The 23,636-nt window shown below is 36.2% G+C and overlaps 3 protein-coding genes across 16 annotated transcripts; 1 reads left to right on the top strand and 2 right to left on the bottom strand.

Annotated features, from left to right (window-relative positions):
* Window positions 1-762: 762 nt before the first annotated feature.
* LOC103429984 (aquaporin TIP1-2) lies at window positions 763-2,164 on the top strand. The gene is made up of 3 exons (XM_008368114.4): window positions 763-1,036; window positions 1,321-1,571; window positions 1,655-2,164. Exons 1-3 carry the CDS (start codon window positions 904-906, stop codon window positions 2,027-2,029), a joined length of 759 nt encoding a protein of 252 aa, XP_008366336.1. The 5' UTR covers window positions 763-903; the 3' UTR covers window positions 2,030-2,164.
* Window positions 2,165-3,005: 841 nt separating this feature from the next.
* Window positions 3,006-10,159, bottom strand: LOC103429989 (uncharacterized). 13 transcript variants are annotated; one of them, XR_011572957.1, is made up of 16 exons: window positions 9,705-10,158; window positions 9,578-9,609; window positions 9,092-9,166; window positions 8,705-9,001; window positions 8,564-8,587; window positions 8,427-8,461; window positions 7,850-7,956; window positions 7,095-7,730; window positions 6,914-6,999; window positions 6,763-6,810; window positions 5,679-5,732; window positions 5,525-5,592; window positions 5,338-5,384; window positions 5,127-5,225; window positions 3,965-4,067; window positions 3,006-3,348 (listed from the first exon to the last, which is right to left on the bottom strand). XR_011572957.1 is itself a non-coding variant. In XM_070807782.1 (15 exons), the coding sequence occupies exons 4-9, from the start codon at window positions 8,293-8,295 to the stop codon at window positions 6,542-6,544; spliced, it is 363 nt and encodes a 120-aa protein (XP_070663883.1). In that variant the 5' UTR covers window positions 8,296-9,001; window positions 9,092-9,166; window positions 9,578-9,609; window positions 9,705-10,159; the 3' UTR covers window positions 3,006-3,348; window positions 3,965-4,067; window positions 5,127-5,225; window positions 5,338-5,384; window positions 5,525-5,592; window positions 5,679-5,732; window position 6,541. The 13 variants fall into 13 exon arrangements, 3 of the variants coding, with proteins under 3 accessions (XP_070663883.1, XP_070663881.1, XP_070663882.1); XR_011572950.1 differs by having other exon boundaries at window positions 7,850-8,461; window positions 8,705-8,726; window positions 8,911-9,001; XR_011572956.1 differs by having other exon boundaries at window positions 8,911-9,001.
* Window positions 10,160-17,877: 7,718 nt separating this feature from the next.
* On the bottom strand, window positions 17,878-19,682 carry LOC103447750 (transcription factor MYB59-like). 2 transcript variants are annotated; one of them, XM_008386946.4, is made up of 3 exons: window positions 19,223-19,682; window positions 18,985-19,114; window positions 17,878-18,722 (listed from the first exon to the last, which is right to left on the bottom strand). In XM_008386946.4, exons 1-3 carry the CDS (start codon window positions 19,347-19,349, stop codon window positions 18,200-18,202), a joined length of 780 nt encoding a protein of 259 aa, XP_008385168.2. In that variant the 5' UTR covers window positions 19,350-19,682; the 3' UTR covers window positions 17,878-18,199. The 2 variants fall into 2 exon arrangements, with proteins under 2 accessions (XP_008385168.2, XP_008385169.2); XM_008386947.4 differs by having other exon boundaries at window positions 19,194-19,468.
* Between the last annotated feature and the right edge of the window lie 3,954 nt (window positions 19,683-23,636).

The following is a 23,636-nucleotide window of genomic DNA, read 5'->3' as shown; positions in this document are numbered from 1 at the left end:
AGCGAATTTATGAAGTTTTCGTGCTAAGTACATGACCTATGCCATGTTTGCATCACTCACCTTCTTGCTCAATAGTTCAAAAGTCTACGTTTTGCCTTCAACTATCCTACCTTAATTTTTTGGGACTTTATCAAACATCTCGCCCTCATGACAGTTATACTCAAGAAGAGCTTTCATAGAAATTCTTAAAACAATACAAGTAGAATAAACGGCAAGTAGGAGTAATAGCCTTCACTCGTGTTTATTTGAATTTAGCAATGTACCCAACAACAACAAAACAATGTAGGAAATAAGTAAATCATTGAGTTTGAACTTTGAAGGATCACGCATTTTGACCAATGCAATATTGCTCTAACTTAACTTCAATGGAAAATGAATTCAATCACTATAATTACGTTGATAACTCTTTTTTGTTGGATAATTAGTGCATGATAAAAGACAAGAAGTGAAGCCAGCACCAACTAATCACACTTAGCCACAAAATTATAAATAAAATAATATTGGTCGGTCTAAATGACAACAATCATTGGGGAGGACCGACTACCGCAAAGGCGCCAAGGCAAAACATTGGCCGGTGAACGTGATCAAACTTCTCCATCATTGCTGATCAGTCTAGCTTCCAAGTCACATCAGCCGTCCACGTGGCAAGATGAGAACAAATTGGAGGGCCGCCTACTAGCCCACTCATACAATGACAGGTGGTCGCCAATTGTACATGTCGTTGAATTTCCGGTGTCACCGGATGGAAACCGGCTAGTCCGGTCACGCATCGTGTTTAAGTTGTCATTAGGAACCCCTATATATAACTGTCACTGTGACACTAACCATAAACACTGTGAGCAAAAGCAGCTTATTTTCCTCTTGCGACAGTCTAAAGGCTTTTTGGTTAAGTCGAAAGTCGAAATGGCGATCAACAGAATTGCACTGGGAAGCACAGCTGAGTTTGGTCAGGCTGATGCTCTGAAAGCGGCTCTTGCTGAGTTCATTTCAGTCCTCATCTTTGTTTTTGCTGGTGAAGGCTCTGGCATGGCCTTCAGTAAGTCACCCTCTGCATTTCCCGTTCGTTTTATGTGATGTTTGTTCAAATACATTATTTATATTTATTGTCAAACTATGAATCCGAATTATATATTTCAAGCAGGAATCTTACGAATCTGTGTTAAAGTCACGATTTTCATTTTCCACTTTGTTTTACGTAACATTCCCTCAAAACACATTATATTGTCATATTTTAAATCTGTTCTAGCAAAAGAATATTTATTTATTTGGTTATTATGTTGTAGTGCGCATTGCTTAATCTTGTGTTGTCAATTTTGGCAGACAAGCTCACTGACGGTGCATCAACCACACCGGCCGGCCTTGTAGCTGCTGCCCTAGCGCACGCCTTCGCCCTTTTTGTCGCTGTTTCAATCGCCGCAAACATCTCCGGCGGGCATGTTAACCCTGCCGTCACATTCGGTGCCTTCATTGGTGGCCACATCACTTTCGTCAGGACTATCTTGTACTGGATCGCCCAGTTGATTGGAGCCGTCATTGCTTGCTTGCTCCTCAAGCTTGCTACCGGGGGATTGGTATGCCACTAACCCATTGTCCCTAATTAACACTTTCAATCGAAACAACCAATTTTTATAACATGTTAATTGATTTGATGCAGGAAACATCTGCTTTCTCCCTATCGTCCGGCGTCGGAGTATGGAACGCTGTGGTCCTCGAAATTGTGATCACCTTCGGCTTGGTTTACACCGTGTACGCAACCGCCGTGGACCCCAAGAAGGGCAGCATCGGCACCATTGCACCCATTGCCATTGGTTTCATTGTTGGTGCCAACATCTTGGTTGCCGGTGCCTTTGACGGTGCATCCATGAACCCCGCAGTTTCCTTCGGCCCAGCTGTCGTCAGCTGGACATGGGACAACCACTGGGTCTACTGGCTAGGACCATTCATCGGCGCTGCCATTGCAGCCGTCGTCTACGAGCTCATCTTCATCGCCCCAGACACCCACGAGCAGCTCCCCACCACAGACTACTAAGATATTTCTCCTCTTTTTTTTCTCTTTTTCGTTTCAGTTCAAGTTGATGAAATGGGTGGTGGTTTGGTGAAGTTTTGTATTTTCGATGTTGTTAATTGTTGAATTTGATGTGCAAGTTGTATTGTTTTTTTCTTCTGTTCATTGGTGTTCAGTTTTTGAAAAGGAAAAAAAAACGTTTTAGGTGGAAAGTGGCATGCATGCGTTTGATTAAAAAAATTAAGGCTAATTAGTCAGCTAATTATTAATTAAGAGAATACAGACTGGCCTTTTTGGACAACAAAGATGGATGTGCAAGCAGCAGATGCTTTAGGTAGTGGAGAGCAACTCTCATGACCCAAACACACTGTTACTGTGACATTTCAATTTACTTTTGGTACATAATGCTACAATGATGGCGCACCAGTGTCATGAAGGTCCTCATTGTTGTGGTGTAGGTTATATATCTAATGTGGCGGAAAAACTCCTAATAATACCGTTGTAGTTACATTTCTTAACAATCTCAAATAATGCGTGCATCACTTATAAGGTGTAAAAGAGTCCTTCCAAGACTAATTCAAGCGTCAAAGAAGCTTCAATGTTTAACATGACCTTTCTACCCTTGCACGTAGGGCGCACATGAGCAAATTAAGTTAGAATTTAGTACTGTTTTAAAAATTCCCGTCTAGCGCCACCTGGGCGTTAGATGGCTGGCCATCTCCCCGATTAATGCCTAAGCGTTTGATAATTAAGAAATTGTGCTTAGACCTGCTGAGACGCCAGCCTAGGCACTGCCTAAACCCACCTAGGTCGCGACTCAATTAGACAAACAATATATAACTTTAATTTTGTATTTTATTTTTTTAATAAATTGTAAAAGACTTATTGCATACTTAAATGAACGCACATTATATCCTTGGTCCCCATGTTTTCATTTTATTCTAATACTTCATAATATATATGTCATTCTATTTTGTAGTTTATTATGAAATTATATATATTCTAAGTATAAGCAGACACTTATTCACACATAATATAATAGATTTACACACATCCGTCTAGTCCGTCTAGACGCTAGGCTCCAGCCAGCCGCCCGACTAGTGCCTAGTGTCTTTTAGAACCTTGGAATTTAGACGTACAATTCGATTTTGACTATGACTGATAACAAGCTTATTAACAAGGTTAAAAGTACAGAGTTTTTTCACCAATGACATATGAGCCACAATTTGGCAACAAAATTCAAATACAAAAGTACCAAAATTTGGCAACTTTGTGGTCTATATAGAGTGGCTGTTGAGTAAGAGTCCAGCTCATGGATCCGTGACTACAATCCACCCTATAACCTGCAAGCCAAAGCACTCAACAGGAAGCTTAGAGAGAAGAGACAGAGCCAGTTGTCCTATTACACCAACTACAACATTGGCAACCAATAACTAAAAGCTAAGGGACAAAGTCGACGACAAGACGACAACAGATCTTGAAAGAGACCAAAGATTTGGTACAGTAAAAGAGAGGGAAGGAAGGAGGGAAGGAAAAAAAAAAAGGGGGGGGGGGGTGGTTTGAAACAGTAACTTGAGTGGAAAAGGTAATTGTGATTATGTCGTTGAGTAAATAATGGCCTGCGGAAAAGGAGTAATTATATTATCAGCCATGGAATAGGCAAGAAGATGACACAGAACTGTTGATGCACAGAATTGGATCGACGAGATTAAGATGGTGAAATCATAATCATACAAATGACACGAGTGTTTACATGGTAAACTCCAAAACATCCACGGTAGTTTGTAGCATGCGTTTACATAATGTACACAGTGAACTATGTGTGTGTGAGAGAGAGTACACTTTGAGATGCTAATCATAGATGGGGCAATATACTATGTAGAAGCTAGGGTGAACTATGCACATAGAGATAGCTTTGGCGGACCATAATAAAAATGTACACTTAGATTAAAAGCATACCTGCTAGTTGGCATACTGTCCAAACATCCAACCTAAACAAGAGGCTGTAGGGCTGCTTCCTTGATACTGGTTCTATCTGGTCCAACCATCCACAGGCAAGGGACTTTGATCGCAAAAGTGAAAGACAAGGGGGAAGAAGTGGGAACATGTATCATGAGTAAGTTATGCATAAATTTAAAACAACACTTAGGACGGACCACATATAGAACTTTAACTAGATTACACTTTTGTGTAGAGGGATAACAATTTTTAAGCTACAATTTCACTACTACGTGCATCAGAAATCCAATGCATCAAGTGCCAAAATATCATCTACTTCCAACAGTTAATATACTCAAGAGGAATAGGTAGCAGACAAGCAAAACCTGAATAAGAAGAATCCAATGATATTAATCACAATGATAAAAGCTAACAATAACTGAAACATTAGTTAAGGCGTTGATAGAAAATAGAAGATGTTTCCCCTTGTTGCATGGTTTTTGATACATGTGCATTGAAGACTAAAGGAACCACATGGCAGATTCAAAGAGTACATATTTATAGAGGCGCCTTACTGGAGGACCAAGAAAACCATGGCACTTTTCCTGGACAGATCTGACACTGAAAGGTCTTGGCAATACGAACTTTGAAATGGGAGATCCTACTATGGACTTCATATTTTCTTTCTTTCATGGGGAAATTTGGTTAATAAAAAGATATCCTAGTAGTGTAACTCCAACACAAACCCAGGTTTCAAACTGGCGGTTCACCCCAAAACCTCGAAGAAACTGGTAAATATTTTCTGAGTCCATCATTTCTTGGCTAACATGGAAGCGCAATAACTATGTGCACTAAGCATAAATACAGAGGAAATAAGGTAAGTTTAAGAATTCATAAACTGTGCAAAAATTTGAAGCTCGCTTCAATTTATATTTCCCAACAAAAACCTACTAATCGAAACCCAACCACATCCAAGCAGAGCAGACGAACTACCAAATTATCCTAGGTTACTAGAATTTTTTTTAGACTTGAAGGCTTCATATATATGTTGAGAAAATATTCCTAAGTGCAAATTTAGTCAGCAAAATATATGAAAGTTTTGGACCTGTTCTCTACCATGAGTGCCTACTTGGAAAAGTGGAAAGAAGCAACATATCATGGTGGAAAAAAAATCAGAACATACCCTCAGAAAGTTATAATAGCTGAAAGAAAAGGCCAGCGGAGAAATCTGAGGAAAGGCTTTTCTTCTTTATAAAAGGAAGTGCTTGGTACATAAGCCAGGCTGCATGGTAATCACCGACCATTTACAGAAAGAAATCAACAGAGAACGGGAGGGGGACTCGTACATGCAACCAAAAATCAAAACCCAAGGCTAATGGAAACTATGAACTTACTTTCACCAGTCATCCCTGGAGGATACAAGACAATGAATGCAGTGTACCTAGTTGAAAACAAAAATAATATAATTGAAAATAAAATCCTCTTCTGCTTGTATTGTATAACTTTTTGTTGAGTGGTATTGTAACTATATGCTTGTATGTGAACTTTTGAATTTATCATCATAATGAGAAAGAGTAGAACCTGAGATAGGTAAACCAAGATGGACAGCTACCCGTGCAATTAAAAGCATAACGTGGATACCTAATAACCTGCATACAGGTTTGTGATCATAATTTGAAATACGCTATTTAGTTAAACAAAATTTGATTGCATTATAAATATTAAACCAAATTACCTCACTTAAGCTCCAAGCAACAAAAGTTATGAAGACTCATGGCAACTCTTGGACCTACAAAATGCTCAAAATTATGGTCCGCAACTAGTTGTGCACAAGGAACAGACCTCATAAATGTTCATACAAGTTCACAAGAACTAAGCACTTCTGCAGAACTACAGAACCTAGGATTTCTCTTTGCGTACTTTTTCTCAAGTGAAAATGAATCTGATTACATCGCATGCTTATAGCTTTAGAAAGTACGACTGGCAACAAAGGTTTGTAGGCTTTTACCAGAACCATATTTTATATTTCTTACCAAAGTTCTTAAAGATATATGTGGAATATTAGAACCTGGACATCAGGATGTGTGAACGCTCGTGCATAAGTTTTCTCCACAGATTAGATAGCCAGTCAGGTTGGGATACATTCAGTGTTCTTGATTGAATGCAAGGGACAGGAAAAGATTATACTTGCACGAGGAAGAACCTATACGTTCTTCATTGTGATACTTTTATCCTTCTTCCTTTAGTTCAAATCATGGTCACTGGATTACCCCAGTTTGGGTTGAACCGCATAAAGAATACTGATTTAAAGTATATATGTTATTGATCTTTACCTAGTATCCTTAAATTATCTTATCTAGCAACTTTACTTGATCTCGGGAATTTGAAATTGGGGTCTTGAAATCCATAACAATAGCCATAATATGCATTCAAGTCCATGCTTAAACAAACATCCCTTTCATCATTCTCTCACCATGTAACATATTCACAGAATGCTCGTCATATCTCAAATAATCAAACCCATAAGTGTTTTTAGTGCTTAAACTGAAACTAAAACAACAAACAGATAAAACTGAGAGAAAGAACAGGAAGAAAACGTCATGGGTTTGGCGCACAACATACAAAAAATGCGCCCTTCCTACCCATTGCATCAGAGGCAACACCACTCCACTCGGCACCAGACCTCAATTTTCAGAACACATATAAACACAAAACCCATAAACCTAATAAATTTGAAAAATATACCTTATATAGATATTGGGTTCTACTTCTGTGAACACAAAAAATAAATTAAATATTGGGTCTTTCAGAAAACCTACCAATTGCTCCGTGTATAACTTCCAAGAACTGTGCCATTTGCAGCAAATCTGCAGCAAAAAAAAAAAAAATGTAACCCAACACTTCATTTAAAAAACAAATCTTTATCTAAATTTCATCAGAATTTAAAACAAATGGAACTAAAATACTGACAGATAAGGTGTCCAGCAGAAGCGTAGGCTCCATTGACGGCGTTGGTGGAGACGAAGCTGCTCAAGCTTAGACAGGGACAAACTGGCCTGCAATGAGATAATTTTGATATGAGGAACAACAAAATTTGAATAAAAAAATGAAATTTGGGGAGGTGGGGTTTTGAGTGTTGAGGGGGTTTTACCATGCAGTGGCCTGAAGGGAGTTGTAGGCCTAGAGATAATAGGTTGGATTTGGATTTAGCTTTATCACTATAAAGTTTTGCCCGCGCGTTGCTGCGGGAATAGAAATTGTGTGAAAAATTGTATTTCAAAGGTATACACACCTCAAGTTATATCACATTTAATTAAATTATCAAGAACATATTGATGCACTTAATATGGAAATTCATAAACTATTTGACAATATGAAATCAAGTAATCTCCGAAGATGATAATGGATCTTAGAAAGTAGAAATCCAACCTCATATATATTAAAACAATTAACAAATTATTAGTGAATGATCACAAAAAATGTATAGAAAAGTAATTCAACTCCTTAACTTCAAAAGGGGAAAGATAAAGAAAAAACAGGTTCTAAGTTCTGAGTTCTTACCGTACTGAAAATTATGATATTGTTTTAACATGAACTCGGGTTGATTTCCATCACCCGAAAATTCCAAAAACATATAAATAGAAAACTGAGAAGTAGCACATACCAGTTTTGTACATTACATTTCAGCACACATTCATGCGAAGGACTTAGAACTAAAGAACGACACATGAAACCAAAATAAACACCTGTAGTCCTGATGGAAATGGAACATGAGGATAACCTACACCTGAGAAATGAACTGAGAAGCTGAATTATGCTGAAAAAAAATAGATGCTTTAAGAAGATTCATTATCTTTGCTGAAACCACAAAAGATGAAATTAGAGGATCTTGCATTTGGAATTCACCTAATTGAGCACTAAGCTCCAACAATTGGCTCTGAGTAAGTGAAACGATGATAGATTAAGATACGCTATAGAGGTCAGGTGCATAATTACCATGATATCAGTTGAATCTAAGAAGAAACACAGAAACATCAGTTCCGTCCAATTTGCACAAAAATTGAAAAACCAAATAAGCAAATACAATTTTTATTTGAGATATGAAAACATATTACAGCAAAGACCAAAAAGAAGGCACAACCAAGTTTAATAACCTAAAATCCATCAACCCTAAACCTTAATTCCGTCAAAATACCCATAATACCTGCAAAGAAACTATTTGCATGATTCACAACCAAAAAGAGTGTAAATACACCAATTTTTGCTCTTAAATTCAAAAGCGGAGAAAATTAGGATTAGAGTTTCACGATTCTTACCCAAATTTGGCTACGTTCAAACCTACCCATAGCCATTCTAGTTTGTACAGCCTCAAGTCATCATCACCCCAAAGAATGTTAAACATGTAAAATGGAAATGAATCAATTCCCTAAAATTTTGAAACTGGGGATATTCCGAATATGGACAAAAACCTAGAATATCTTACCTTCTTGTGTATAGCACGTCCTCCAGAATCCACAGCTGAAAACAGAATGAAGTTCAGAGTAAGATGAAGAAGAAGAAGAAATGGAATTGTCCATATGAAAAAAAATGAGAGAACTAAGAGGGTGAAAGCAAACATACCCAATTGCAATCCAATGATATAGCCTGGAAAAACATTTCACAGGGACAAAAAAAAAGTGAAATTAAAAACCCTATTGAATCAAATGAAGAATTTTTTAGAGTGCAAATAGTTAGTATTATTAGCAAGAAGAAGCTTGATACCTTGAAATGCAAAAGTATGTGCCTATAATGCAATCCGAAAAAACATGGAATAGAAGCTATCAGAGAATTGAAAATTTACTAATAAAATGAACCAAAGACCAATTTTGAATAATCAGGAATGATGATGTTTTAACATTGACATAGTGTGTTTGTATGTGAGAGAGAGATGGAAATAGAGTTAGAGTTAGACAAATGCAGAAATCAACCTTAAGATTCCCTCTGGTTCAAATGGTGCAAGCACCATTGAGGAGAATCAGACGGCAGAGGTCGATAGTCCGGAGAATTAACAATGTATTCCTGAAACACAAAGGATTAAAAAAATTCGATTATCATCAATGAAATGCACTAATACAGAACTTAAATTCTGATATTCAATTATCCACTTACCAGAGAAGGACCATGAGAATGACTTTTATTCTTCTAAAACAGGATGTTGATAAAGGTTATGCTTGCCCGGAATAACTGGATTGATAAAGTGAAAATTTTGATGCTTTAAGATCTGAGCTAAAAGTTGAAACTTCAACTTTCCAACTCAGGAAGAAATAACACTGAAATGCACAAAATAAAAGGCTTGATTTCCAAACCATTAAAAGGAAATTAAGAAATTAATTTATATTTAATTTGGGTGTGGGATTTGAACAGAAAACCCATTTGTTCCATCCTCCAGATTCATGCTTTTTTTCTTCCCTTTTTGCACCCACTCCTGTCGACGATAATTCTCCACTTGTCTTTTATTTTTTAATTATTTGACTCGATCAAAACATGGAATCACATTTTCTCAGCCACCAAACTAAAAATCAAAGCAGATCAGAAAAGTACACCCAAAACTTGAAAAAATTAAATCACACACAATCAGAAAAATAGAAAACTCACAAGTAAACGTTTGATCGTATCCTTAACTTTTCCTGAAATAAAAAATCAAAACACATCAGAGAACCACAAATAAACCACGGAAAAAAAAAATTAAAATCCCATGTGGCAAGAAAACCAATTAACTCACCAAAGAACTTTAGATCGCATAGGCAAAAAAACGATTCGAAATTAACCCAGATCGACAACCACAACGAAAATCACAAAGTCCATAAATAAGGAAAAGCAGAGGATGGAAAATTTTCCAGTAAGAAAACGACCATGGGTAAGAGGGATGTAAAGCAAGAAAACTGCCGTACTTAATCGGCGAGAAAAACCCGACAATGGCCGAGAACGACGGGCATCAAGAACAACGACCGCGTGGAAGAGGAAAAAAACCCTAGGTTCCAGAAGAATCAAAAACTAATAATGGAGAGAGAGAACCGAAGCACCCAAAGAAATCGAAACCAGAGAGGATGAACGCGTGGCTTGGGAGGGTAAGGTAGTCATTTTACTGTAGAAAGATGGCAAAAAATTAGCTTAACAAACGAATTGAGGGGCATTTTGGTCCGCACACTGCCCTAGAACAGTAACCAAATGTTTGGGTTTTAGTATATATAGAATTTCTGCCTTTGCGAATTTCAACAGTTGGGACTAAGAATTCGTGTGGTGCCACTCAATATTACGATCTAATGGTATTCTTCTTCATTTAAAAGTGAGAGATCTTATATTCAAATCTCGTGGATGGTAAGTTCGATACCAAATTAAATTATCCATTTTCTGGCTTAGCCGAACCCCTATCCCCTTAATGTAAAAGTATCGATATATTAAAAAAAAAAAAAAGAATTACAGACGTGACGGGAGATAATGGTGATGGTTGGGTTATCACTTTGGATTGGGCCTAAGTGGGTCAAGGATATTTATGGGCTTCAGCAACTACTTGATGGGCTGGAGTCTCAATTATAAGTCCACATACCCTCCTTATAAATCTTGTTGTGCAGTTTGTCGATGTTTATTGATGAGAAAGTGATTTTGGCACACTTTATTAACATCTTATATTTCTTGTTTAATCATGAATGTTGATTTTATTTGATTTATCCAATTCGATGACCATAAATATAAAGAGTATGTGAGAAGCTAAAAACGGTGCATAAATACCACTTCATCTTCCCTTATTTATGTGGTTGTGCCTATGTATTCTATTCATTCTCCGTTGGTTGATTCAGTTATCTGGACAATCTCTTCTAACTCAAGAGTATATACTTGCAGAAACTTGGAAGTTTCGAACAGCATCGGACATCTACTGCTCTAAATCAGTGGCCCTAAACCGTTATTTTTCAAAGCTATTCTTCAATTGAAACCATAGATCATATATTCAGAGAATGGATGGAACAAAATTTCTGCATGATTGATCTATTATTGTAAGTATTAACATTTGGGATGTTGATACCGATAGGCTCATATTGTGGTTATTTGGAAGTATTTAAAATAACTAAAAATGCTTTCAGATTACTAAAAGTGATTCTGACAATGTTTGATGAAAAACGTTAATTATGCATGTGCGCGAGCACATGCTTTTCTTTTAAGGAGCGCTTCAAATACTTTCTACATTTCTAAGAAAAGCCAAATATTGTTGTCAAATTAGCGTGCAAAGCTATCAAGTTTAATGTGGTTGAAAAGCGATAGTAATAAGGTTTTCACTTTTCACCACGAAGTGCAACACATAGATGGAAGTATATATCTTTGAGAAAATTAAAAGTAAAGTAGATATAAATAGGCTTTCTCCTTGATATTAAGCTGTTATGCAGTTTGTAATAGATGCCATATTCGTTCCATACTTGTTGTTCGGGCCAAATATTAACCCAAATATTTGTTTTCTTACTTTGGTGTTGGTTTTGATCATCTTGTTTGCCGCATGACTACTTTGTGTACTTTTCGGTTTGTTGAATAAGAAAAAGGAAAGATGAGTACTTTAAGTAGGCACTACAAAGGTGATGCAGATTGATTGTATACGTGGAACCATAACTGGAAATGATCAATTATTTAACTTCAATCTGGACATTGACTAACTGGAACAAGCAGATTCGGATATCATATCTAGGCACTGTAAAAAAGATAATGTTAATATCTCTACAATTCTTACCAAATCTGATGTGCAATCCATTGAAATGCTAAAGTTGGATAGAAAGGAAATATAATATAAAGATATATTTGACAAAGAACATGTGGTTGCTTTAGAATAATAGGAAATTTAATTCAGGGTAGAGCACAAGGATTTTCCGGTAGTTATTGTGTTGTATTAACTTTTAGTGGCCTTAACTTTTAACTGTTGGAAAGGTAATCAGTGTTGCTAATTGATTGTTTTTACAACAACAACAACAATAAATTTCCGATAGCTCCAAGTACTTCGTATTTTTTTAATCTTTTTCAAAGTCTTTCAAGGTTTTTCTCTACCCTTTTTGCCCTGAGCATTCATCTCAGTCTCATTTTCTAACTGAAGCATTCTTAGGTCTTCGGTTCACGTATCCAAATCATCTTATTAACTGACTTTCTTGTTAACTACATTGCAATGTATGGGAATTGAAGGGAAAATCAAGAAGAAATAATGATTACAGAAGGATGAACACAGAGAGTTTTAGAGAGAGAGAGAGAGAGAGAGAGAGAGAGAGTTTAGAGAGAGAAATAGGATTTGTATTAACTGACTAAATGAAGATTACACACACTATTTTTATAAGAGAAATCCTAACTACTTTAACCAAATACTAATAACCTTACTAACTGTATTTGTAACTGTTTTGTTGACTTGTACCCTTAATACTCCCCCTCAATCTCAACCGGGGAAACCCAGTTTGAGATTGGAAGAACATCTGTTGTCACGCCCCGATCCCGACATACGTCCAAAATCGACACGTGACATCCCTAAATGCCCGTAACTCCACATACCCCGCCATTTGGGTATGCACAAAATATAATTCAAGATCCAAATGCATAATAATTTTGCGTATACTTTATGGCTGCATCTAACCTCTTCGTTAGACTCCCTACGTACCCTCAATAGGGATCAAGCTATTCGTAGTTTAACTTTTCTCTACACTCGAATATTCATCACATAAACTACCATATTTCAACATAATTCACAATTCAAAGCGTGCAACATCTCAAGGAACAATCGACGAGGCGCAATAATAATCTATAGCCATATTGGTCAACGGTATATCATAATCATAACAATTACATCCAACAACAACCAATAATCACACCAAATAATAACCCATACTACACACTGACATGCAGGGCTAGAGCGACACAGTTCGGTCGAAGCTTACATCTCTGAAGCTGAAATCAAATCCAAGGAAGCAAGTCACCAAAGGGATTCCGGACCACTCAATGGAATCAAACTCAGGATACGATTCTAAACCATCACTCAACGGAATCGCGGAGTACCATGCATATAGAACCACCCAATGGAATACAAGATGGATACGATTTCGGACCATCACTCAACAAAATCGCATAATAGAAGGGATTCAGGACCACTCAACATAATCAAACTCAGGATACGATTCCGGACCATCACTCAACGAAATCGCGGAGTTCCATGCATATATAACCACCCAATGGAATACAAGATGGATACGATTTCGGACCATCACTCAACAGAATCGAGTGGAAGACCAAGGGATACAACAACGGCTTGAAGAAACAATACAAGAACCAAGTACTTAATTTAGAAGGCTGAATGACACAAAAAATGAAATAAGGAAACAATATGTGAAACAAGTGTCTAAATAACAAACCCTATGACAATAGGTTAACGGTCAACTACTAGCCCTCACATTTAATCACATCAATCCAATCATACAATACAAACCATATTTCCAAAGCATAAGTCAAATCATACTTAATGAAAATAGATCGATGGCCAGAAATAAAAATAACACTTCAATAGAATTCACATTCAATAAACATAGGTCTATAGTATGTATGTATGTGTGTGTATATATATATATATGTAATAATTCACATTTCAATAGAATTTCATTTATAACCCATATCATATTCACAGATGATATTAATATAAGAAATCAAGGTAATAGCTATATCACATATATTCAAGTCAATCTCAAACCAATGTGGTCCCACTAGATTTTACTTAGCCTTCCATAGTACTAATTTTATTAATTAGAACGTTTCGAGACATGTCGACCAAAATCCCATCGCGATCTGACAATCGGATATCCGCCAACTACTAGAATTAAGTGGTGGTTAACAATATATTTTACAAACTTAGAAATCCAATTAGGGAAGATCCGTACGTCGGATTCCCGATCCGTAAGTTTCTATGATTAAAAAATATTATGTTCTATCACACATTAAGGTTTGGTGACGATCCAACGATCGGATCGTTGATTCATATTTTGACCAAGTAAGGTATCGTAATGAAACTAAGTCAAAATAATCAAATTACGTCATACGGATATCAATTGTAAGATCCCACATCACCTAGGGGAGTGATCTTTATATGTATATTCCCATCCCTACCTAGCACGAGGCCTTTTGGGAGCTCACTGGCTTCGGAGTTCATCGGAACTCGGAAGTTAAGCGAGTAGCACACGAGAGCACTCCCATGATGGGTGAACCACTGGAAAGGTCTCGTGTGAGTTCTCAGAAACAAAACTGTGAATGCGTGGTTAGGGCCCAAAACGGACAATATCGTGCTACGGCGGTGGAGCGGGCCTGGGATATGGTAGACTCTAGGCCGAGATGTGACAATTTGGTATCAGAGCCTAACCCTGGCTGTGGTGTGCCGACGAGGACGTCGGGCCCCTAAGGGGGTGGATTTTAAGATCCCACATCACCCATGGGAGTGATCCTTATATGTATATTCTCATCCCTACCTAGCACGAGGCCTTTTGGGAGCTCACTGGCTTCGGGTTCCATCGGAACTCCGAAGTTAAGCGAGTGTGTACAACTTCTTCAAACTTCATCGTATAACTGGACTTACTGTAGATTCATGCTAACAACTGAGTTGGTTAGACTCAACATTATAAGTTGTGAAAGGAAATATACTGTACAAACTCCTTAATAAGATTCATTTTTAGCTTTGAAACTTTTTCCTCGCCAAGCTTTTCAACAATTGATCTGGCAATTTAATTCCCACTTTTATTATGGGTTGTTTGTACGACAATAGGTACTCCTTCCTTGTATGCATCATCAATAAACTCTTCAACTCCAGGTCGTAAAGTCAAATTTTCTGACATCAGAAACTCATCCATTGCAATTTTCTTCTTTTGCAAGACATTTTTCACAAATGACTCCTTAGTTGTGAAAGGAAAAGCACTTTGGACAATCTTCGCAGACATTAAACTTCTCATTTTGGCACAAAATAATAATTTAAACAACCACAAAATTGTACATGCAAGAATGCAAGAATTCACACCCATTTCTCCAAATATATCAAGAGTTACAGAAAGATCAAACCCAACAAACTTGCAGAATATCAGTGAAGCGTAGAAAAAACTGGACACTACCATACAAATTTTACAATCCAGCAATGACGAATATTCTTGAATCCAAATATCCCAAATATCATAAACATTGATCTTGACACAATGAAGAATCTTGAAAGCAAATATCACAAACAATTGCAAGAACCCATAAAAGATTAACAAGAAAGATGGCTATGAGCTCTTTAATACTCAACATATCAACTGAATGACTTCATGCCCACAACAGCAAACTAATTGATTTACAGAATACTAAAAAACATTCATCGTAAGAAATTCAGAAGAAGTGGCTGAAAAACTTAACCTTCACATGAAAATTCTAAGGTGGACATTTCGACAAACACTTGGACTACATAAAGGTCTAAACTTTCTTCCACACCAGAGAGCAAAGCACAAATCAAATTCGCAGACAATATCGAAAACGCTGAAGAAAACGCACCATAAATTGATGACCATAAGCATTATAAGCCAATAAGTGCTCCAATGCAGTGACCTTCGCATAGAAAGATTGCAGACCATTAGGTACAGAACTATGGAATATAGCAACAACAACCCCAGATCAAAAGCAGATGGGGTGATTTTTACGAATTACAGATAGCCGAAGGTCATGAAAGGCATGACGACCCAGAGACAGTGCTCGATTGTGGTGAGGTCGGCGGTGGTGAAGGAACAATGGTCGTCGTCTTCCTCCCAAAGCATTGACATTTATTTGACATTCCATCTTCTTTCGAGGTGAAGAACTTGATGAAAATCTAAAAAATTCCCGAATTCAAGAACAGAAAATCAACCTAGAAGTTACAGGATGATCGCGGAAGCACCGAAGAACTTAAAGGAATTTCTAAAGAAAATCTGAAGAGAAAATACAACTAGAAGATGAAATCTAATAAAAAAGCGGAACCACCAGAATCCATGGCGTGAGCTTGGTGGCTCTGATACCATGTTAACTACATTGCAATGTTTGAGAATTGAAGGGAAAATCAAGAAGAAATGATGATTACATAAGGATGAACACATAAAGTTTTAGAGAGAGAGAGAGAGAGAGAGAGTTTAGAAAGAGAAATATGATTTGTATTAACTAACTAAATGCAGATTACACATACTGTTTTTATAAGAGAAATCCTAACTACTTTAACCAAATACTAACAACCTTACTAACTGTATTACTAACTGTTTTGCTGACTTGTACCCTTAACATTTCTCTCATCTTATCTTTAATAGTGGCCACACCTACTTTACCTCATATATTATTGTTCTTCATCTTATCATTTCTCCTGTGCCCACACATCCAACAAAGCATTATCATTCTGGCTACTCTCATTTTTTTGCACGTGTTGCTTTTTGACCTCCCAACATTCCGTGCATAAAACATCGTTGGCCTTATTGTCATCCTATAAAATTTCCCTTCAGCTTTAGTAGTATACGACGATCGCACAACATATCTGATGCACTCTTCCACTTCATCCATCCACCTTGTATTTTGTGGCTGAGATCTCTATATAATTCTCTGTTATTTTGCAAGATAGATCCAAGATAACGAAAACGTTCACTCTTGGTACTTCTTGATCTCCAATCCTAACTCCTACCTCATTGTTAGAATTTTTTTTTTTCCGGGCAGACTTTCTTTATACCTTTCTTTGTTTTGTTTGATCTTTACCATTAGTTTGTAATGTATAAATGATTAATAAATCGATTTTGCCTTTTGTTCTTGGTTTGATTTTGCCTTTTGCCTATAGATTTATATTCCAAAAAGAAAAAGAAAGTAAAGAAATCCCAACTGTGTTCTTGGAAAGATTTGAGGTGAATTTCCATGATCATTAATTAACTAGGAGATCTCTATATATCTAAGTGCTTTCTGAGTTTGTTTTCATCAGGAAATGAAATATTAAATGGTTTTGCGCATGGCAAGGTGATGCTACTGGAGAATATGTTTGTGCAGTTCTAAATGGACCACTACTCTATGAATAATTAAACAAAGTTTATAGAAAATGGATTTGGACATATAACCACTAAAGTACTAGCTAGTTTAATTAGCAAAAGGATTTATAATAAGAGCACCTGGACCACACTCCTCAAAAGGAGTTTTTCTCCATGCTGGGTCCTTTTATAAATTGGGAACTTTAACGAAAAGCACCCGGTACTGTTCACTTTAACGAAAAACCACATTTTTACACTAAAAAGTCAATCCTGGTACTATTCACTTTACCCTTTATTTTGTCCTTTACATTAAAATTCAAAGTTTTCAAACCTTTTTCATTAGTTTTCCTTTTATAAATTGATGTCCCAATTAAATCATTTCATCCCCACTTTGTTCACGTGCTAATCCTTAGTTTTCAACCAGTTAATTAGTAAATAATTCATTCATAATACCCAGAATTTATCTACTTTTCTTGTTGCAGAAAAAGTTGTAGCTTTTTATTTTCAAGGAAAAGTAAAAGCAAAACGGTATCTGGGAAAGCTAGAATAGAAGAACCTTGTTCGTTTCCTGAAGGTTCTTATGCTCATAATTCAAAATTCTTTATAAATGTATGGTTCAATTATTTTAATTTGAGTGTAAATATAAGTATTTGGATATTAATTAAGTGCACAAACTTGTTTTTTTATGGTTTCTGTTGCCCTGATAATCTAGTATCATTTCCAATTTACCAAACACTTGATTGGAGTGAAATTGCTGAAAACTTTGGTATTTAGAACTTCTTCGTCAGAACAATTTCAACGACAAATTTTATGTCTGCATACTTTCCGTTCCTTATTTCCGGAAGAACTTACATATAGTTTCGATAATAACATATAAATAAGGGCTAAATCAAGAAAGAAACATTTAAAGGTGGTAGACCACACCAATTTGATTCAAAATTAAACCTTAAAAACATATACACTATACTTTCACGAACATGCCATACCAACATGATAGCAAGCTTTGAAGTTCTCTCTTTCCTCAATCCTCACTGGAAATTGAAAAAACACACAAGACAAAGAGAGCATAGGAACTACAGCAATGCATAAACAAAGTGATCTGCAGCTGATGGCTGGCTGGTGCAGCAGATCAGACCCATGTTATTATACAGGTTAGAAGCTTTCCTTAATTTAACACTATTTCACATATATGAACCAATCTTAGAAAAGAAGATCGTAATCATCGTTAGCCAGTTAGAGATGCTTTTCCATATTCATAGCATGACAGAAATTGGTGATCACCACTTGGTGTAGGAAGAAACATATTCTTACTCTCTTCTTCTAAATCCATTTTCCAAAGCGAGTCGGAAAAGTATTCCCATGGCGTCGGAGAAGCCATTAGAGGACAAGAAGAAAGGTTGCCATCATAAACTGGTACAATACTGCTCACTTCTGGCAGATTGATGTCCTTCCATATATCATCGAGTGAGTACTCCCTTTGCTCCCTTTTCTCGTCTTCTTTCACTTCGTCTCCTCCTCCAGTTTTCTTTCCTCCTGATGAAGCCTTGGGTTTCTTTCCCCCGGTGTCATAAAAGCTTTCTCCTCCTTCAGTTGTGGTGATGTTTGATGAGGAGGAACAATTGGAAGAAGATGATGAGGGAGACATGGCCCTCTTTTTCTCTTGTGCCTTCTTCCTCATATGAGTCCTCCAGTAGTTCTTGATCTCATTGTCTGTCCTCCCAGGTAATTTTCTAGCAATTCTGGACCATCTGCAAGAAATTTTTCATTCCATATCAAGTAAAATAAAATTCAAAATAATTGAAATTTAGGATGTCTGACAAATATTCCGATTTTTTTTTTTATGTTATCAGACTATAAATCAAAATCTTATATATTAAAAATGATTTTATTGGTCTAATTTACAGTCTACCAACATATCATATTAAAGTCTTACCATTCAAATGTTAGATAATACAAAACAAATGACTTAAAACATGAATTAACAATTGAGATGCTTTTTTTAGGTCAAACCTATTTCCCCATTTGGAGTGAAGCTCAAGAACTAGGCGCTCTTCTTGAGGAGTCATCTTTCCTCTTTTGAGGTCAGGGTGCAAGTAGTTAACCCATCTTAACCTGCAACTCTTACCTGTTCTGTTCAAACCTACAAGTAACAAAACCACCATATATGTTGGTTAAATGGTAGCTCCTTGCAAAAGCTGACCATCTCCAGATTACCATACCTATTATTTGTCTCCCTCCACCTTCAAACCTGAAACTTTGGCTATGAAATCCCATCGCCTGTCTCCAAACAGGCCCACAAAGCACACCAACTGGAAGTCCTCTTGCTCAGTCCATGGCCCCTTTCTGATCTGTTCTTGATCTTGCACCATTTTCATTACTGATAATTTTCTCTTTTGATGAGCCTTTTACTTTCCTTTTTTCCTTATCTTTTCAATTCCCTTGGGCCTTGTTTGTCTCTCTGATTCCTTCTTCTGCTGCTGCTGCTTTCTTCTTTTTAGTACATGGAAACTTTGCTGTCCGGTACTGGTATATATACTACCCATTTTCCATTTTGAAGTACTCTATGATTATTGTAATGGGACTATAATATTGCTGATTTTGCATCTTCACCGTCCATGTGTTCCACGCATGGTTTTTGTGATAAGGCACTTTATCAATCTGATGTCAGCCACTATGAATGCAATAATCGAAGTAAGAGATTGATCTGTTGGTGCAACTTTCATAAGATGGATTCATATCAGAGGCCTCTAACTACCCAATCATATGAGTGAAGATAGTACACAAGCACTTGATCATTAATCAAATTTAATACCAATTTGATCCATGTTTTGAGATTATTTAGTCACTATAATCAATTAATTGTTGTGAGAGAAATGTTATCTTCTCAAACTGTGTAAATTTGAAGTATTCAGTGAAATTGATAGTTTGATCAAATGTGTAAATTATATTCACAAATAATATAAGTATTTATTTGACGATGAGTCTATAAAAAAAGAACAGTACTCTATGTTACGACCTAGATAGGAATGTTTCCGTAAAGAAGATTAGCTTTGTCTTGGTATATGGTTGGATAAAAGGGAATAAATTGATAGAGATCACTAGTGAGCTTCTTCATCCAATTTGAAGAAATATCGATGTTAGTTAATGACCCTTGACAATAATAGAGCCCATATGAGGTGTAGAAGCCAAGTGAAAAGATAAAGCAGATGAGGACAAAGCTTGAAAAGCAATGGAATAGGAAGAAATGGTACTTTAGGCTTTAGTGGTGCCCCCTACGTGTGCCCTCCTTTTAAGACTTTCCTTTTTTCAATTCAACTGAGAAGGTATATGGTATGGTAGATTCATTTTCTTTGGTAGATATTATATACTCTGAGGAATATGTATTTAAAATACATCGGTAGATTCATTTTCTTCCTGCTTAAGTGGATTTCCCAATGCAATGTCGGTTGTGTGTTGCTTCCACCAGTATTAGATTAGGGTTTCGTGCATGGGGTATTTGTTAGCTTTATTTGATCGCTTTTAACAAGTGGATCGAGAGTTGAAAGATAAAGCCGGTCGCCTCTTAAACGGAGCACCGGGTCTTTGGTGCCTGCTGATTAACTTTCCTGAGCAAGGTTCTCAAAGAAAGGAAATTGGTGCTTTTTCTCTTGATTTTATGAGCGTATGCTTTTGCTTAACTTATACTATAAGCAAAAGGGCTTTTAACATAATTCATTTATGTAGAAGGAAATTAAAAACATTAATTCTGAAAAATTATAAACACTCAAATACTTTGGACTCAAAAATAAAGATAAGTTAATACGTAAAAATTGAGTTGTGCAGAATGAATTTAGGGCCAGTTTGGTTAGGCTATAGCCCATCCAACACTGAAAACAAAATTTTAGTAGATGAGAAATTTTATTTGGACCTATTTATTCTTTTTCTACACTCAATTTATTATTATTTTTATTTTGAAATTCCAAATGTGCCCAATAATTCTCTTTCTACACTCACGATAGCCCAAAAAAAAAAAATCAGCAATAGGCAACTCTGGCCACCCTATCTCTCCAAACTTCAACCACCCTCATTTCTACCTCTCTCCAACTCTCCATTGGCTCCTCCCCTACCACCCACAACAATTTGGAAATTCGAAGAACCTTATCCTCTAACAACCCACCATCAAAAAGACCCAAGAGTAATTTATGTCAATATTTTTTTTCTTTGAAAAAATTTATGATAATTTTAAAAGTGTGATTCTACACATGTATCGTACACTCAATGGTCTAACACGGTTAAATTCGATTGGTCTACAGTTTCAACAGAATTCGGACATGTTAGAGGGATTGCGTGGAAGAGGGAGTTGTTATATGGCATGGGAAAAGTCAGGAGAGGGGTATGATGGCTAATATTTTTGGGGTTTTCATTGTAGGTAGCAATGGGGGTTGAGAAGAATTAGAAATTGAGGGTGGTGGCTGGAGTTTCTAGTGCTGAAATGTTATTTCTTAATTTTTTTGTTCTTTTTCATTTTAAGTGTAGAAAGAGAATTGTTGAGTATATTCGAAATTTAACATGCATAGCATATGTCAAACAACGGGTATTATCTAATTGAAGGCTCCTTTACATCCGTTTTGGAAAGTTTCTGTTATGTTCCTAATCACACTTATATTAAATGGAAAACCTAATGCATATGTGAAGAAAAGAGCTTATAAGCGTCTTTAATGGAGATGTTAAATTCATCAAAATTTGTATTTGATGGCTTATGTGACAATTTGATACTATGAAAGCTTCCCACTACACCCAATATGTTAATACTTTATTTTATTTTATTATTTTTGTAATATTTATGACTTGGTTATTGAGACTAATAGTTGAGGTTAAAACCTAAATTTATAACGCAGAAAATTTAGGTCTTAATCCATAAATAGTTTTTCCGCTTTAATGGTTCTGGGTTAAAATTTTAGCCCCAAATTATTAAACAAAAGTTAGGCTACATTTTTCGGTAACTTTTTTTTTAAACAAAATTTATGTAGATTATCATAATTTATTTTTAAGAATATTTTAACCTAAAAATATTTAGATTCCAATAAAAGCTGAAAATTCACTAAATCGACCCCATGAAATATGTATTTATAAATTTTTGGGTGGCTGACATTCTCGTCAGAGGGTCGCCCTCCTTCCAACCCTCATGCGCCTCGTGCGTTGGGTGCGTCGCCTTGCTGCGGCCTCTACTTTTCTGGGCACGTCCATGCGCATAAGGTGGGCCAGCCTTTTAACCCTTATCTAAATTATGGGTTAAATTTGCCCAAATTTTAGGTTTTAACCCAAAACTTATTTTAGGTCCAACCAATGGAGAAGGACTGTGATAGTTTAAAACCTAAATTTTGGTGGGCTAGCTTTTTAACTCTAGCCTAAATTCAGGATTAAAGTTGCCCAAATTTTAAGTTTTAGCCCAAAACTTATTTTAAGTTCAACCATTAAAGAACGATTGGATTGGTTTAAAACCTAAATTTTAGGTTTTAATCCTAGAATTGGAGATCATCTGAAGATCGTAAACTCAAGGTTATATAGCCACAAAAGAAGCTATATTTATGGTGGATCTCATCATTAGTCAGTTTACAGAAGAGATTGGCGTCAGACTTGGTTGCTGCCATTTTTTACACTAGACTTTCTTCCTTCAACCTATGTCAGCATTTGGCTCATCTTTTGGAGCCATTTTTGCTGTAAAAAATAGTTTTCTTTGTCCACTGTGGCATTTTGACATCTTGGTTGGAGATTCTCCAAGAATTTAGGTCATTCCTCCCATTTTCAATTAGTTTGGGAATATGAAACTTTCTTCATAATATCAAATCAAGATGGGCCATTAGCGAAGAGTAATAGCCATAGGTATTCTGCATCACCTAGTTGAACTATCCACGTCTTAGATTTGAAATTTCTGCATTTGTAAAGGCGTGTAAGAATGTAAATTATTCTCACATCAGATAGTTAAGAAACATTGCAACTTTAATAAGTTGGGTCATTCCCACTGAATGAGGATCTCTCCGGATCTTCTTTGTAAGGATCCTGGAGATCCTTTAATCGTGTCCGTTCATTGTAAATCGTGCAGTCAAAGATTATTTTAAACTTTTTATTTAAAATTGAATACAAATAGTATATGACGAAAACTGACCACACGATTTACGATGGACGAACACGATTAAATGATCCCCAGGATCCTAAAAAAGAGGATCCGAAAAGGATCCTCATTCATTCCCACCATTGGCAAATAATTTTGAAATAGAACCGCAACTTCTTTAGATACAACACTAAAACCATCTCCAACCCTGGCTTATAACCTATTTTTCCCCTTCTATTCCCCCCTTCCAAAATCCACCCCAACCCAAGCTTAAAATTGGACCTAAAACCTAAAACAAAGTCAAATTTAGCCCATGATTAGTAAGGTTGGCCCACCATATATGTATATTTTATTTAGTTTTATATTTATAAATTCATTGAATTGAACGGTTAAGATCTAATTTGATGAAATTCAATGGCAAAAAAAAAAAAAATTACGGTCCAAATTTAAATCTAATGGCTAAAGTAATTAAAAAAAATATTTTATGTGTTTCATATTTTTCATAGTGTTTAACAAGTTTCATGGTGTCGGTTTGTGATTTTTCAGTATTTGTCAGAATCTAAATATGTTT

This window comes from Malus domestica, chromosome 11 (genome assembly GCF_042453785.1).
Source record: "Malus domestica chromosome 11, GDT2T_hap1".
Classification (NCBI taxonomy): domain Eukaryota; kingdom Viridiplantae; phylum Streptophyta; class Magnoliopsida; order Rosales; family Rosaceae; genus Malus; species Malus domestica.
This window is presented reverse-complemented; position numbering and strand designations above follow the sequence as displayed.